The sequence below is a fragment of the Balaenoptera ricei genome, chromosome 10 (genome assembly GCF_028023285.1).
Source record: "Balaenoptera ricei isolate mBalRic1 chromosome 10, mBalRic1.hap2, whole genome shotgun sequence".
Taxonomy (NCBI): Eukaryota; Metazoa; Chordata; class Mammalia; order Artiodactyla; family Balaenopteridae; genus Balaenoptera; species Balaenoptera ricei.
In genome coordinates, this window is record NC_082648.1 from 68519163 (window position 1) to 68535665 (window position 16503).

Sequence of the window (16503 nt, forward strand, 5' to 3'; positions counted from 1 at the left end):
CCTTTATTGCAGGAACTTTTTATTTTTGAATTGTATCAGTAGTAGAACTTGATCTTCTTTCCAACTAAATTCTAACTTCTTATTATCTGGGAAAAAATTTAGCTTATTTACATTTGGCTTGGTAGTTCAAGATGAATGTTTCTTTCTTGAATTTCCCATACTAACAACTCTGATCTGCATTCCAGGAGACACGTGTTCATTGTGTCCTTCTCTTAGCTCTTTTCAAATTAGTAGTTATATCAAACCTCAGTGAAAAAAAAGGAATGCGTGTGAGTTTATGTTTGCATGTGTGTGTATATATTATATATTGTATTTATCATTTTTAGAAATTCCTACTTTGAGTTTATTTTCTCTATATCTAATTTCATGTTAAATTTACCTCTGCATGTGGTAAGTTTGGGGGTTTTTTTAGTATTCAAACAATTGTGAATTTTTATGTATATATTCACTAAACAAAAATATGACCCCTAAAGGGCATTTGAGAAATTTTTGTGAATATATGTATACAGGGAAAATTGATGAAACCCAGTGTGTACTAAATTTTCCTGATTTAATTCAAACTGAAAGTGTCTATTATCTCTACTAAAGGTAATTTTTGAAACATAATTATGGCAGTGGCTGTAATTATGAAAGTTGAATAATTTAGAGGAGAAAATTACTCTGAAATCAAGGGCCATGTCCCATGAGAAGTGCTCCTTCCAACCTCTGCCTTTTAGGAAGCTCTCTTCAAAATATGAATTAGGCCAACAAGATGAATTAAATGGGAAACCAAATAGAAAGATTGTTGAAGAATAAAGGAAGGAGGCAGACAGTTACTAAAGTCAAGAAGGGGCAGAGGAGAAAAAGAAAAAAAATATGTTCCTATAAGTGGAAGTGCAAGGAATTGGTAACAATTATTCTTTTTCTGTTGACAAGTGCCTGTACCTGTTGTATAGTCAGCAACTTTAGGACAGCTGGGTACATCATCAACTTTCAGTTTCTGACCTTTAATAATAAATATATGAAACTATGAAATTATTTGACCTGACATAATTTTCATAGCAAGCAGAGGATAAAGCTAATTAACATAAATTGAAGACACTGATTGGCTTAGTGATGCAAATAAAGATATGAGGATAGAATCATATTTCAAGTATATGAAGTGAAATATTTTCATATAAGACTTTACAAAATCAATAAATATCTACACATGGGAAATGATGCTGTTAACATTATTAATTCACTTGACAGTTTTATGCTAATATTTTTGCCATTTGTACTAGTTAAATAAGTGTTAATAAATCAATGCATATTGCATTTGGCAAAAATATTGTGAAGATTGGAGCTCTTGGGGAAATTGATTGTTCATTTTCTCATACCATACTTGATTTAAGATCATTTTGTTTCTATTGTAAAGCTGGATTATGTTAGCGTTATCATATATAGTTTTTATGGGAAATTTGATCTATTTGTGGATATTTATGATATATTCTTGGCATGTGTGATGATCTATGTTGCTTTGTTTATTAGTTACTAGGGTATGCATTATATTTGTGAATTTTTCATTTTTTAGAGATATGTGTGCCTCCTTTTGATCTTAATGCTGTTGGGAACAGACCCAACTATTGGAATGATCTCATGTCCTTGTACCACTCCTGCGATATTTAGCAACTTCTCAATATAAATTGAGCCATTTATATATATATTGATTGACTTTTAGGATGTATTGACCAACAAAACCATTAAAGGTTAACAGGAACACAGACAAATTCTGGGAAGTGTGGTTGGTGTACCCAGACTAGTTGTCATGTTTTATGTACTGTCTGTAAAAATTGGGGGTGTTTGTTCAATTAAAGCTTTGATTAAATAATCAGTGCAGAATTGTTCTAAATGATTTAAGGTTCCTGTTGACATCTCTTGCTTCTTTTATATTTGTCTTTCTTTATGAGAAGAAAAATCAAAGAAACCATTTTTCCCCCTCTCAAAATTGAGACATACAAACAGTTCATAAAGAAAAAACATTCTTGCATACTTTTTGTATTGACTTAATTATTTTTAATGTGCAATTAAAACTAGATTTTAATATCCTTTATTTATAGCTCAATACATATATAAAGCCGTATCTGATTTATAAGCAGGATAAAAACAAATGTACAAAGTCAATCAATCTCAAATTGACAATATTAATTTCATATAGTGAATGATATTGAGCTAGAATGGAATGACTGATTGCTAGGTGCTTATGGTTTGAGTGCTGTGGCCCTGGGTCCTTTGAGTTTGGCAACATATTCCCTATGATACCTCAATTCTCTTGTCACACAGTAGTACTTGAACTTTCATAAAGCCTTTTATTATACAATTTTATTATAAAAAAAGTGATATCATTTGGCTTTTGATTAATATGCATGAGATTATAAAAAACAAATACAAATAAATACAGTGAAATTGCATGAGTGCTCATATAATCCAGAATATGCTTTGCCTTATTAATTTTTAAAAATTATCATCAAAATTAAAACACAAAATTAAAAAATTCTCATAGAAGGCTCATGGACAACTGTGAGAATATCTCCACAGACCCCAGGTTGAGAAATACAACATTAAACAATTTATTAGACCAAGAGAAAGGAATCTGGTTTTAATTCACTTACTACTACTTAAAAAAGTATTCTCCATTAGCCTTTTAATATGGTGTTTATAGCAGCCACACTGTAACTGTTTTAAAATATTAACTTTGTTTTACCTTTTGCATGCTTATTACTATATATACTAATACTATATATACTAATATGTAGAGCAATAATTATCATGGCTTTTATGTTCATTGAAGAATATAGCCATATCTAGATGACTTACATAAATTGGTATTGAATTGAATGTTCTTTATTAATAAAACACAGTGGATTCTGTACCTTTTTAAACATAAATTTGGAAAAATGTATATTTTAACCACATTTTGTTAGATTTTTTTAGAATGTCTATGTAAAGATATGTGAGTGTAAAATTGTGAAAAATGACTTCTCTAATAGTTGAATTTTGTTTCATTTCAGTCCAGGTGGGTTATATTTTTAAAAATGTAATAAAACTTGCTTCAGGACTTGGAATATTTTCTTTAGAAATGCTCTAGGAAACATACAGAAAGTAATCACCTTTGACTTCAGCTATGCTTTAAAAATTCATTTGAGAACTCTTTAATTGGAATTTGTATGATATTTCTCCATATATCTCGAATGGTACTTTTCTGAGTGGTGCTTGGGTTCCAATCTAGCTACCAAACTGCTTAACACATAATATAGCTGAAATACAGTGCATTAGCAGTGACAAATAATAAAGTCAATATCCTTGCAATATTCATAATTCAAGGGATTAAGGGAGGGTAATAAAATGAATACAAATGAAAAATTATTGGAAATATTGGTGCTAGAGAAAAGCAGGTTCAATTAGAGGAAAGTGTAGAGATAGATAGAGACCAGTGAGTTAGTTTTGAGAGGTCTTTCTGAGCATTTTAAAGAGCTACAGAGGTTGATGTATTATATGGAGGGATCTGTGAGAAGGAGATTTGCCTGAGGTGGGATAAGCTAAGGGATGGGGTGAACAGTGGAGGGAAAGGGGGATGCCATAGATGTCCCAAGGACAAAAGGAGGACTTTGTGAGGATCAGCTGGAAACAGATGCATGAGGGAACCCTAGAGTTTGGCTTTTTTGGTAGATGGAAGGTGGGGAAAGGGTCAAGATCAAAGGTAAGTTTGGGCTTATAATTTTCAGAGTGTCTATTTTAAACCTCTGGTATACAATGCAGCAAAACCACATTTTCAGACAGTCTGCATTTTTAGAACAATATCATTTGAATATCGTAGTTTTAAATGGTTCTGACTGTGTGTAGTCACTACCTAAGTTCTTCTGTTTCTGTCTCTCAGCTATCCTGGTTAGCTTCTTTAACAACACAACTCTCTTGCTAATATGCTCACCTGTCTTACCTGTTGTTGTTCCACCTCACCTCTGTGGTAGAACTCCAGACCTGGATCAACCCAATTCTTTATTTAAAGAAATTTGTTTTTATTTTGCTTACTGTGTTTACTTTTTCTTTTTTTAGACATCTTTATTGGAGTACAATTGCTTTACATTGTTGTATTAGTTGCTGCTGTATAACAAAGTGAATCAGCTATATGTCTACATATATCCCCATATCCCCTCCCTCTTGCATCTCCCTCCCACCCTCCCTATCCCACCCCTCTAGGTGGACACAAAGCTCCAAGCTGATCTCCCTGTGCTGTGCGGCTGCTTCCCACTAGCTATCTAGTTTACATTTTAGATCAACCCAGTTCTTTGTTATCTTCATTCCTGTATCTTAATATGTTGAATCCTGTTGGAGGAAAATTACCTCGCTAAAAATACGGGTTTACTACAAATTCATGGTCCCTGGTATCCACTGGGGCTTCAGTGCTGTATTTTTTTCTCCTTTAGCATTCCCTTAATAAGTTTTGTCTTCTGCCCTCCAAAGGCCATTTTAAACTTTTGACCTTCCCATCTCCATGCCTCAAGCTTAACAGGGAACATTGATTCAAACCCAGGAACCAACTTTGTGAACAAAATCACTTTCCAACCAGTTACTAAAACCAAAAATCTGGGCCCATTTCTTCCCGTCCTCCCATTATTCCCTGCATCCATCAATCATCAGTCCCTATACAGTCTACATGAAGTATTTCTCAAATCGTATTATTTATTTTTATCCCCAGTGTCACAACCCTAGATCTTGCAATAATAATTTCATTGCAAGAATAAGGAAAGTGCCTACTTCTACAGAGGATTTAACACTTTTGAATTATTACACATTGAACTTAGGATAAATCTAAACTTAACAGAGCTTAACAAGGCTCTAAAAGATACAGTATATGACACTAGACCTTTCCAGGCCATCTCACAACCTTTTTCACCCTGAATTCTTGCTCTATCCATTCTGAACTGCCTTTACTTTCTCAGGCAAATTCCTGATCCAAATAGCAAATTCCATGAGGATTAGGAACTTTGGCAGAAACTATCAAGTGAGTAAAAGCAGGAGGAAGTCATTATTACTCGACCATTAACGCCTAGAGTGGAAAGATGTTAAAATGGGAAAAAGTGGAGGCAATAATTAATTATTTCTTTTCTATATAATTCCTTTCCTTTTTATTACACATTCTGTAGTCATGTCATGAGTAAATGGTAGGCATCAATTACATTTTCTATTCTTTTAGACCTTGGACTTCTCCTTGATGTAAGATGATTTTCTCTGTCAACAATGGCCTGACTGTTACATAGAGGTACTATTTTAAAATGAACAAAGTGTCCTTTATAAGATGTGATAAATTTTGATGATGTACTTGTAAATCACAATGTATGAATATTAAAGAAATGGAAGAACATATTCCTTATCAAGTCTGTGAGCACATATGCATAGAGAAATGTAGGGTTGAACTAAATTTCTGTGAAATATAGTTTGAAATCACATTAGTCTTGAAAGCTCACAGATTATTGAAATTGTGGTTAATTGGAGCCTGAACTAAATGGATTAAACAATTCTCCATTTCATTCTGCTTGCAAATACACAGTCTTAAAATGACGAAATATTGATTGACACCCACTTGTGAAGAAAATGGGAATGAGAAAAATGATTATTCTGAGTAATGATATTTATTCCTTCATTTGGAGAAAATTATTTGAAAGGAAAAGTGTTAGTAAATGTTTTCTAGCTCACTGTCAGATAACTATTTTGAAAATTAGATACTACTTTTTACTTTTTTTTTAATTTAATAGAATTCTGTTTTAAAATATGAATATATATTCTCTGTTTTAGATAGTAATAATACGTTTTACTCTTGAATATAAATGGTATACTTTTTTTTTTAAGTATTTGTTTATTTATTTATTTATGGCTGTGTTGGGTCTTCGTTTCTGTGCGAAATGGTATACTTTTATCTTTTGAGGAAAGATTTCTCTTCTTTTAATAACATCACATCACCTCCACTTTCCTGTTATTGAAAGGAATATCTCACAATTGAATGGACTTAATATAGCATCATATTTAAATGAGAATTATCTCAATTTCATATCCAATAAATAGTCACTGTCTTAAAAAGTTACATTTCTGGGAGCTTCTTATGTTAGATGAAAGTATTTTGCATTCCTGAAAGATTTCCTTTCAAAAAGATAGTTTTAGTATTATTTCAGGTCTTAAGCAGTTTTAGTATAACTGATTCTTTTCACAGGTATTTATTTACCTGGATGCATGGCAAGTGCATGACCAAAAGAAGAAACAATTCATTAGAGATAAATTTTTACCTTTTTGGTGGCTCTCTATCTGTGTACAAGAAAAACCAAAAACGTGCGTATGATGTCTGTGTATGTACAAAGTATGTGATTAACTTATATGTTTAAAAGTAAAATGCAGGTATTTTAGGTAATTATCTCTTTCTGTGGGGAATCCTATATATTCTGAAGAACAGGTCATTCATCCCCAATTTTAGTAAACTGTTTCCTCAGATATTATAATTGATTTTTAAAGTAGTTACATTTTCTGATATTGATTCGACCAGGGTTTGCAGAGTAACATCATAGCCGCTGAAAAACATGCTTTCTCTTGTCTTCTCTTTCGTGTAATTTTCTTTGACATGGCCCTGAGGTTGCCTCTGATTGTTATGTTTTTACTATAATTTGGACACCAATGCTATCTTTGTCATACAAACACGATTTTCTTTAGATGGACACACTGGCAATTTGTGAAGCAAGTGCTAATTTACTCTATAGAACATAGTCTTTGATCAGTTTTGACTAATGTTTATTTTTGTGTCACGGGCTTTTGGTCATGAAATTCTACTAAGTCGCAGACTGCTTTTTTCCCAATATGGTTTATTACAGGATATTGAATATAGTTCCCTGTGCTATACAATAGGACCTTGTTGTTTAAACATCCTATATATAATAGTTTGTATCTGCTAGTCCCAAACTCCCCATCCATCCCTCCCCCGCCTCCCCCCATGGTCTGTTCTCTATGTCTGTGAGTCTGTTTCTGTTTCATAGATAGGTTCATTTATGTCATATTTTAGATTCCACATATAAGTGATATCATATGGTATTTGTCTTTCTTCACAGACTGCTTTGGAATGAAGATTCTCCAGAATGAGTACATAAAAATTTTACTGAAGTTTTTTTCATTATTTATGCTTACATGTTTTTGTTTTACCATTCTAAAATTTAAAGTTTTTACTTGCATCTAAACCAAATATATGTGCGTTATATATAAACCAAATATATGTGTATACTGTTTTATATTACATAAATATTTGTTGCATTTTCTTATTTTATCATTACTATTTATGTATGATATTTTTTCCTGGACTGTGAATTTCTTTGCCTTAAGGAACATATCTTCCTCATTTTTGTACCTGCCGACTTGACCTCAGTATAGGACACATAGCAGATACTATATAACTTGAATCAATGGCAGGATACTTAGATATTAAAATAACTTTAAATTAGTACCAAAATAATAATTAGTTCATGTAATAAATAACTAGTGGGAAAAAGCAAACACTGTTGTTCTAAATGAATATGTATATATACATTTGTTTCATTTCTTCAGGCTTCGTCCCCAGCTCAGTTATCCTCATGTTAGAGGAATATCATGGCCTGACCATGATTGTATGGGTTATGTATTGCCCTTGATGTCAGAAAGAAAACCAATTTTAGTGATTTGTGCCTGTATAAGACTATTAAATAGTTGATAAATTAAAATAGTTCTAAGAAGGTACAAAGATTAATATGGATTGGGTGAGTGGCACATGATTTAATTTTTTCTTCAGTTGAGAAACTGTAGGTTATATGAAATACATGTTAAATTTTTTTCCTTTTGGATAATAATAGAAATTATAAATCTACACTCAGACACCTATGGTAGAATAAGAATATAACATTGAATAAAAATAATATCTATCTTCCGTTTGATAATTTTCCATCAAAAAGCCAATGAAAACAAGGTGAACCCTGAAATAGCAATAATCAAATTGTCCTTTGTGTTGGTTTCATAGAACTTTATTTGATTGATTATGAACTCTTAGGTGACTGAGATTTCTAGATATTTCCTCTAATTGCTCACTGTTGCTTACACTTATCTTCAAAATGATTATTTTTGCATCTGAGTAAGACTATTAAGTATTCTGTTCTGGGGTTTCCAAATTAACCAACACGAGATATAATATATTTCTTTAATAAATTAATTTATTTTTATTTTTGGCTGCATTGGGTCTTTGTTGCTGCATGCAGGCTTTCTCTAGTTGCGGCGAGCAGGGGCTACTCTTTGTTGCGGTGTGCGGGCTTCTCATTGTGGTGGCTTCTATTGTTGCAGAGCACAGGGTCTAGGCGCACGGGCTTCAGTAGTTGTGGCACGTGGGCTCAGTAGTTGTGGCTCGTGGGCTCTAGAGCGCAAGCTCAGTAGTTGTGGCGCACGGGCTTAGTTGCTCCGCGGCATGTGGGATCTTCCCGGACCAGGGCTCGAACCCATATCCCTGCATTGGCAGGCGGATTCTTAACCTCTGCACCATCAGGGAAGTCCCAACACTAGATATAATATTAATGAGGAATATTTTTTAATGAAACATTCTCATATATTTTCATATTAAATCAATCCCATCTTTTGCTATGAGCTAATATTTCATTTTTCATTAGCTTATTTATTAGAAGTCTTACCTGAAACATATTTACCCATTCATTTTCATATTTATAAAAATAAATATATATATTTTAAAATTTAGAAGTAACAATGGAAAATTTTACTGGAGTGACATTTAGCCCCAGAAACTACTAAAAAAGATATTTTCTCTATTGATCATGTAAAACTTTCGTCTTCAGAGCAACTTTAGTGTGGTTAGTATGGTATCTAAACATTGAGGAGTAGCTGCAAGAAGGGAGGTTAACAAGGCCAAATGGGCACCATCTATTGATGATACAGACATAGTGTAGCTTAATTTGACTGAAGATTGTCTTCAAGGCGGTGGTTAACAACTCAGATGCCTGCAGGAACCAGGCAGATAATATAAATGGGAGACATGGATGAGAGAAAAATCAATTATCTGTATATATCACACCTCTATGGTTATGGAACTATGGTGTAAGCAGATGACAAAATAAACAGGATGTAGAAGAATATATTTTAAACCCAGAAGGAAAGAAAAATGCAAGCTCTGTTATAAATAGCCCTAGGGAATAGCAAGTTCATGGCAAACCCAGCAGCTGATCATTGGGTTCAGTTGATTGTTATCATTCAAGAACACAGACCAACTGTGGCTAGACCTTCCAATTTTTCAAGAGAACCTGGAAATCTGAATTTGCATATGAAACCTTCTAAGTTTAATATGTTGGCTCATTTTTTTTTTTTAGGTGTGACATGACCCCACCTTAAATACATCTTGGGGCTACATTTAGCCATTGTGAGATCCTTCTTATAAAGAAAGTATTGAATTTATTGATTTCATTTCTTTCAGAGGACAGAAAAATTTTGGACATCTTCCAGCAACGTTGTGAAGTAAGACAGGATTATAGTTACTGAATCATTGCTAGATTGGGTTTTGGTTGAAAATTCTTTTTATTCAACACTATTTAAGGTGCCAAGGCTATAGCTGTAAATAGGACAAACTCTTCTCGTTGATCTCTCCCAGTGCTGTACCTTAAACAGGACACCCAGTAATGCGATCCCAGAGCATGGCCACTTTCTGCAGGGTTTACACTGAGATATTTGGATATAACGTTTAGTGTTTGTCTTGGTTCTTGAGCTCCATATAATAGAATTTAAGTTCATGATTGATATTACTTTGATTTATCTTTCTTGTAACTTTCTACTGGACAACTTGGGGTTCTTAAAAAATTGCACTAAATTAGAGTTTGCAATATAGGGCAGGATAAAACACTGAGAGAGTTGTTTGTTACTGTCTGTCTTTCCCCAGAGCCCTTAACCTTGACCACATCTTTCCCCATCTGCACAGAGGAAGGGAATGGAGAGAAAAAGGAATAATGATCAGGATTCAGAATCCTTTGAACTTGTTCAAAAAGTAGGAGAGGCAGAGTGAAATGAAAGGAACCTCAAATAGCAGTGTGGCCTAATTCCTTCTCCCAGGCCTCCTCTGTTTACTATCTTGAACAGTCACATTCAAAGCCAAGCCATAGTCCTTCCATTTGCCCAGTGGATCCCTACTGACCCTTTAGCTCTCTGACCTGATCTATGACCACTTACTTTCTCACTTGTTCTTTCTGTTTCAGCTCCCTGGTCTCCTCTACGTTCCTCAGTCACATCACCTATGATCCCCCTTACGCCACTGTACTGGTGCCCTTTCTGCCTGAAATAGTATGCTCACAGATATCCACTTAGTCTCAACCTCTTATGTGTCATTGCTAAAATGTCACTTTCTTAGGTCTTTTTTTTTTTTGGGGGGGGCCGTGCTGCGGCATGCGGGATCTTAGTTCCCCAACCAGGGATTGAACCCATGCCCCCTGCAGTGGAAGTCTGTATGGAGTCTTAACCACTGGACCACCAGGGAAGTCCCTTTTGGGACTATTCTGATCGTCCCATTGAGAATTACATCCCCTGCACTCCCAATCCCCTGTATTTTGCTCTATTCCCCCATCAAATAGCACTCAATACCTTTTAACATAATACATAAATATTACATTTATTGCATATCCTCTGGTAAAACATAAGTACTCTGATAGAGATCTTTGTCTTGTTTGTTTACTGATGTATCAGAAAACAGTGTGTGTGATGTATAGGAACTCAATATATATTTTTTAAATAAAAGAATGTTGAACTTCTTAGATCCTCACTTAGATCTGGCATACTTCCCACAGCTTGCTGTAATTGCCCATGAAAAGGTTTCTTGCAACAAATTTTATCATATGTAGGTTTTTGATCTTAACTGTTTCCTTCAACAGTTAACCCAACATATAAATAAATTTGTAATTATTTTATTTTTCTGCTCACTTGACAGATTGCCCCTTTAGCATAAAAGCTCCACAGGGACAAGTCTTTGTCTTTGTTTTTCAGTGTTGTGTTCCCAACCCTAAACACAATGTCTGGCGCATGATAGTTGCTTGGTAAAAATGTTGTTGAATGAATAATTAAGCAAATTTAAGCCATGGAATTCATATGGCATAATAGTAGTAAGTTGGTTTGTAGTCAATTATTATAATCCAGATGTCTGTTATCATTGTCACCATCTAAACTCTTACCACCATCATCAAATATGTATTTCTCAGACTTCTATAATCCACTACGGGCCGGGGGGCGGTGATCATCTTCTTGCGTTACTGTTGTAACTGAGAAGTTTAGTGAATTATCACAGAGAACACTTTGCTGATCTGATGATGTTGTTATAGGTCTCTAAGCTGGCTGGTGTTTTGGTCAAGCATGGTGTCAAGAAGGGTGACACCGTGGTTATCTACATGCCCATGATCCCCCAGGCGATGTACACCATGCTGGCGTGTGCTAGGATAGGAGCCATCCATAGTCTCATATTTGGGGGATTTGCATCCAGAGAACTAAGCAGTCGCATTGATCATGCAAAGGTAAGTGCTTTATTTGGAGAAATCAAGTAATAGCTGCATATAGTACAGCCATATTTATCTGTGGATGAACCATCGAAGAGTGATCTGTACTTATTAGATCCTCCTATCAAATGACATAAAGTTTACTTTTTATTTGGCATACACTATTAACCAAAATTTTATTTTCGAGTCAGTCCTATGTGGTAGACATCTTTCTAGATACTGTGAAGAATATAACATATAAGGTGCAAGCCTTTCAAGTTAACTTGCCGTATATTTGTGTGAGACGTTTAAGAAAAATAATAACTAATTTACTCATTCAACATGTATTTATTAAGCTTCCACTCTATGCCTGGTACTGTCCTTGGAACTGGTTAAGAAATGATACTTATCAAATGGATGGGACACATGACTAGTTTTATAATCTATATATTTCCAGGAATGGTGGTATATAGCACAGTGGTTAAGAGGGGGTGTTAGGGACAGGTGAAGTTACACATTTAGATGGGGTACTAAAATCACAAACTTGAAAAGCTGTTGTGAAATATCTTTGAGATATTGAATTTAAAACACTAACACAGTGCCTGGCATATAATACTCATTAAAAAAAAAAAGGTTAGCTGTTATTATTCTATGAATTTGGAGCAGGAATCAGCAAACTTTTTTCTGTAAGTTACCAGATAGTAAATATTTTAGGCATTTCAGGTTACATGGTTTCTATTGCAACTACTCAGCTGTGCTGTGGTAGCACAAAAACAGCCTTAGACACTGCAGGAACTAAGGGCAAAGCAGTGTTCCAACAACACTTTACAGAATGTAATTTGGGCAGAGTTTGGCTCTGAATCATAGTTTGCAGGTCCCTGATTTAGAGGCAGGAATGATATCTTTTAGTTGGGGTGGCTGAAGAAGGCTTCCTGAAGGAGGTGAGATTTGAGTTACGTCTTGGCTAAGGTTCACCTGGTTGAAGAGAATGACATAGTGGGATCCAAAAGCCTCGAAAAAGAATAAGAGTCTAGCATGAGAGGCAGGAAAGGGTAAAAATTCATTTAAAGGACAGCAAATAGAACAATGTGATTGAAGAGGGAGAGAAGGTGAGCTTGAAAAGGCAGTTATTGTCTGAATTGCATCCTGTAGACGCTGACCGGTCGAATTTTTGAGCAGGTGACTGTCATGTTTTAAGCAATGTTAAGAGGAGGCAAGTCTTGCAGTATGATGTGAGTGGGAGAGAGGTTAGAATGAGAACCTTTGGTAGGTGGTCTCTTTGTGAATCAGTGGCTAGTGGGCAATGTGCAGGAGAGGAACAGCAGTGGGAAGATTAAAGAAGGAAGGTCATTATGGGAGTAGGAGATGACTGACCTTTATAGAGTTTTACAAGCCCAGGACGAGAAACATTCTTAACAAAGAAAAGGGAACTAATATATATTGAGGGTCCCCAGAGTACTAGGCATGGAGTGAGGTTTTACATATCTGACTTCATCTGGTAATAGATCAGTTATTAGAACTAGGAAGCTGGTTTGCACACTAACTGGCTGGATTCTCTTTTTTCTCTCTTTTTAATAACATGTTGAGTTAGTGCTTGTGAAGGGAAATCTAGGGGGAAGTATCAGTCACTGATCTGCAAATCAGTGGGCAGTTGGAGACTTCTCTGAGGAAGCTATAGACTCTAGCTTTTCAGCTACAGAAATCTTAAACACCATTTGGGCAAAGGTATGAGATGTATTGTTTCTTTTTTAAAAGATTTTATACGATGTGGGAAAATTTATATATATATATAAAATAAGAATTTATAAAACTTATGCTGTATCACTGGAGGAGTTTTCATCCATAAGACACACACACGTAGACACCTCCCCCACATCCAACCTTGTTAAGGAGTTTAGGCAGTAAGTGCATATTCTTGTGGGTGGGACCATTGAGCAAGTCAAATTAATGGCGAGGAGACAGAGATAGAGATACATACCTGAGATATTTGGATGATAATTGAAACCAGGGATGATTTTGATGTCGTGATTTTCGACTAATTAGGCCGAAGAAAAAGTTTTATTTTAACAGATGAAGATGGGAAGAATGTAGTCCACTTGAGATGGAATAAAACCTCCAATACAAGGCTGTTAATAGAAATGTGAAAGGGATTATTTTCTAGAGGAAGAATCTAATTTTGACTTTATAAAATTATTCAACTTTTGATATATTCTATATATGTTTTTAATTTGATGTGTAACTTACTTTCATTTATTCAGAATTCAAAATTCTAATCTTAGGGAATGTTATCTGGAGTTATTTGTGTACATATTTCAGATACTAAAATGTGAATTATATTCAAATGTCTGACCTTTAAAAATATTAAAAAAGGATACAAGATTTATTTTTTCATTTCTTTCCTTTTTTTTTTTTTGCCTTTAAAAGGCAGCTTGAAATAGTGGAAAGAGAAATATTCTGAAATCGTCAGTACTGGCCCTCTTTCTGATTCCAACACTTCTAACCTAGAGCAAGCTATGCAACTGCACTGGGCCTCAGCTCCATGAATATTAAATGATATTAAAAACCAGAAAGTGCTATATATGCATATATTTGACATTATATAAACCTTCCCTAGATGAAATGTATTGGAACCAGAAATCAAAATTCAGGAATAGGTGCACTGTGTTGGACTGATTATCTTTCTCCTGAGTAATTTATTATCTGTTTCCTTTGCTTTGGATTTCTCCGTGAAGATATCTTTTAGGTGTACTTAAAAGAACAAAGATATGTTTGTTTTGCAGATTAAGGAGAATTTTGGTTCATTGCCACAAATATTTGTTGAGAGCTTATGGTATGGCAAGCATTGTAACAGGCATAGGAGACAGGGAGGTAACGGGGTCCAAATTTGGCCTTGGAGAGCTTCCTGTGTAGAGGTGGGGACAAAGAAACACTTTGACTATAGTTGGATATCTGAGGCCTGCTCAGAATCTACCAGGGAAGGAAGATTGATCCTAAGCCTTTTAGCTACACCTGTGCATATCTTGAAGGATGACTAGCAAGTTGTCAGGTAAAGAAGAGTGCCAAGTGTGTCTTAATGACGGGGCCATGTTCAGGCTTTGTGGGGCTTGAAACTTAAATGAGGGCCCTTTGAAGAAAAATATGACAAAATTACAATATAAAATTTGGTGAAAATGAGTATGTATTTGGAATGAGAAAAGAATCATAAAATAATTATTGGAGATTCAGGTCTCTTCCTTCTGTGGTCTCTCTAGGTGTTCAAGCAGAGAGGCTTACATAAAAAACTTTAGAAATGCTTCCTAATAGCAGTCAGGCTGGGTCTCCCCCTGCTAAGAAATGCTACAACTTCAACAACAACCAGCTGTTATGCAGGCCTCTGCAAGTGAGGGGGCCCTAGGCTTCCATTTCACTGGTTCATGGCAAATTTACATCTACCTGATTTAATGAATTCTTTCGAAAGTATTTTTTAACAGCTCATGTTTATTAGCCAGAAACATCATTAAGTGTGGAATTCTGAACAGGTAAGTGAGATTTATGTGGAAGTGGTTAGGGCTATAACATTTAAAAATAGTTTATTGGTTTTCAGGCCATTTATTTAATAGAGAACAGAATCATTCAAATGTTTCTTAAGAAATGTTAAATTGTCAGCCTGCATCTGAAATATTGTGGTTACCTTAATTAGGATGGTTAAGCTTTCTCATGTATTTATTTACTTATTTTTCATTGTAGCCCAAGGTCGTTGTTACAGCATCGTTTGGCATTGAACCTGGAAGGAAGGTAGAATACATACCACTTCTAGAAGAAGCTCTGAGAATAGGACAACACAAGCCAGATAAAGTTCTCATTTATAATCGTCCAAATATGGTAATCTGAATATTGAATTTGGTCCTTATGGTGATGTGCTAAGGATGACGCTTTTTGACCATTTGAAAGGAACACTTGATTTATACACTGTTGAATATACAATACTTCAGGAATGTCACTATTTTTGGCAAAAAAGAATGATATTTTCTGTCATTAGAAAAAACGAGCTTAAAACAAAAAGTGGAACATAGGAGTATCTGTAATATTAATGAATTAGAATTAATGTGTAGTCTATTGTGGTGTCCTTTATTAATTTACATTTTAACTATAATATACAGTTGACCCAATGCAGGGGTTAGGGACACTGGCCCACTGGGCAGTTGAAAATCTGCTTATAACTTTTGACTCCCCCATAAACTTACCTAATAGCCTATTGTTGACTGGAAGCCTTACGAATAACATAACCAGTTGATTAGCATGTTATATGTATTATATACTGTATTCTCTTACAATAAAGTAAGCTAGAGAAAAGAAAATGTTATTAAAAAAGTCATAAGGAAGAGAAAGTAGATTTATAACTATATTTACTGATACCATAAGTTTATGTCATCTGTTTACAAGATGAATTGTCTATCAGTACCTGCATCAATATTGGCTTATATGATACAAAACACTGTAGATGTTCTACGTATTACAACACTAAACATCAAAAATGAAAAGATAATGTGAAAAAGAAATTCATATTTAGCTATAATGATTCATGCATTGATAAAGAATCAGCAGCAATATGATTGCTTCATGGTAGCCCAGCCTACACACTAATGAGTGAATAATTGTACAGTTTTTATGGCATATGGCATTACAGTCATATTCATACTACAGTATTAGAAACACTGTTAAATTTTTTAAAAAACCACTTACCTGTGATGATAGGCTGATACCCACTTTTTCCAGTTACCAGAGAAAGAGGCATACTGTATAGTAATGTAATTCTTTGAAAGCAAAGTTATAAAACGGTAAGAAAACTACCGCATTATTAATTTTATATTAAATATCACTTACCTTATGCCTATGCAAGGATAAGCTAGTATCTACATATATGCATTCATGACATAACTTTTTCTTATTTTTTTCGATATTTCTAAGCAATGTGGTTCACCTGCAAGTTTTGTCA

The 16503-nt window shown here is 34.5% G+C and overlaps 1 protein-coding gene across 2 annotated transcripts in view; it reads left to right on the plus strand.

Annotated features, from left to right (window-relative positions):
• ACSS3 (acyl-CoA synthetase short chain family member 3) overlaps positions 1–16503 on the plus strand; it is a 143738-nt gene that overhangs the window by 37727 nt on the left and 89508 nt on the right. For both annotated transcript variants that reach the window (XM_059936596.1, XM_059936598.1), the window contains exons 3-4: positions 11379–11567; positions 15255–15389. In XM_059936596.1, the coding sequence (XP_059792579.1) occupies positions 11379–11567; positions 15255–15389 (324 nt within the window). The remainder of the gene's footprint in view (positions 1–11378; positions 11568–15254; positions 15390–16503) is intronic.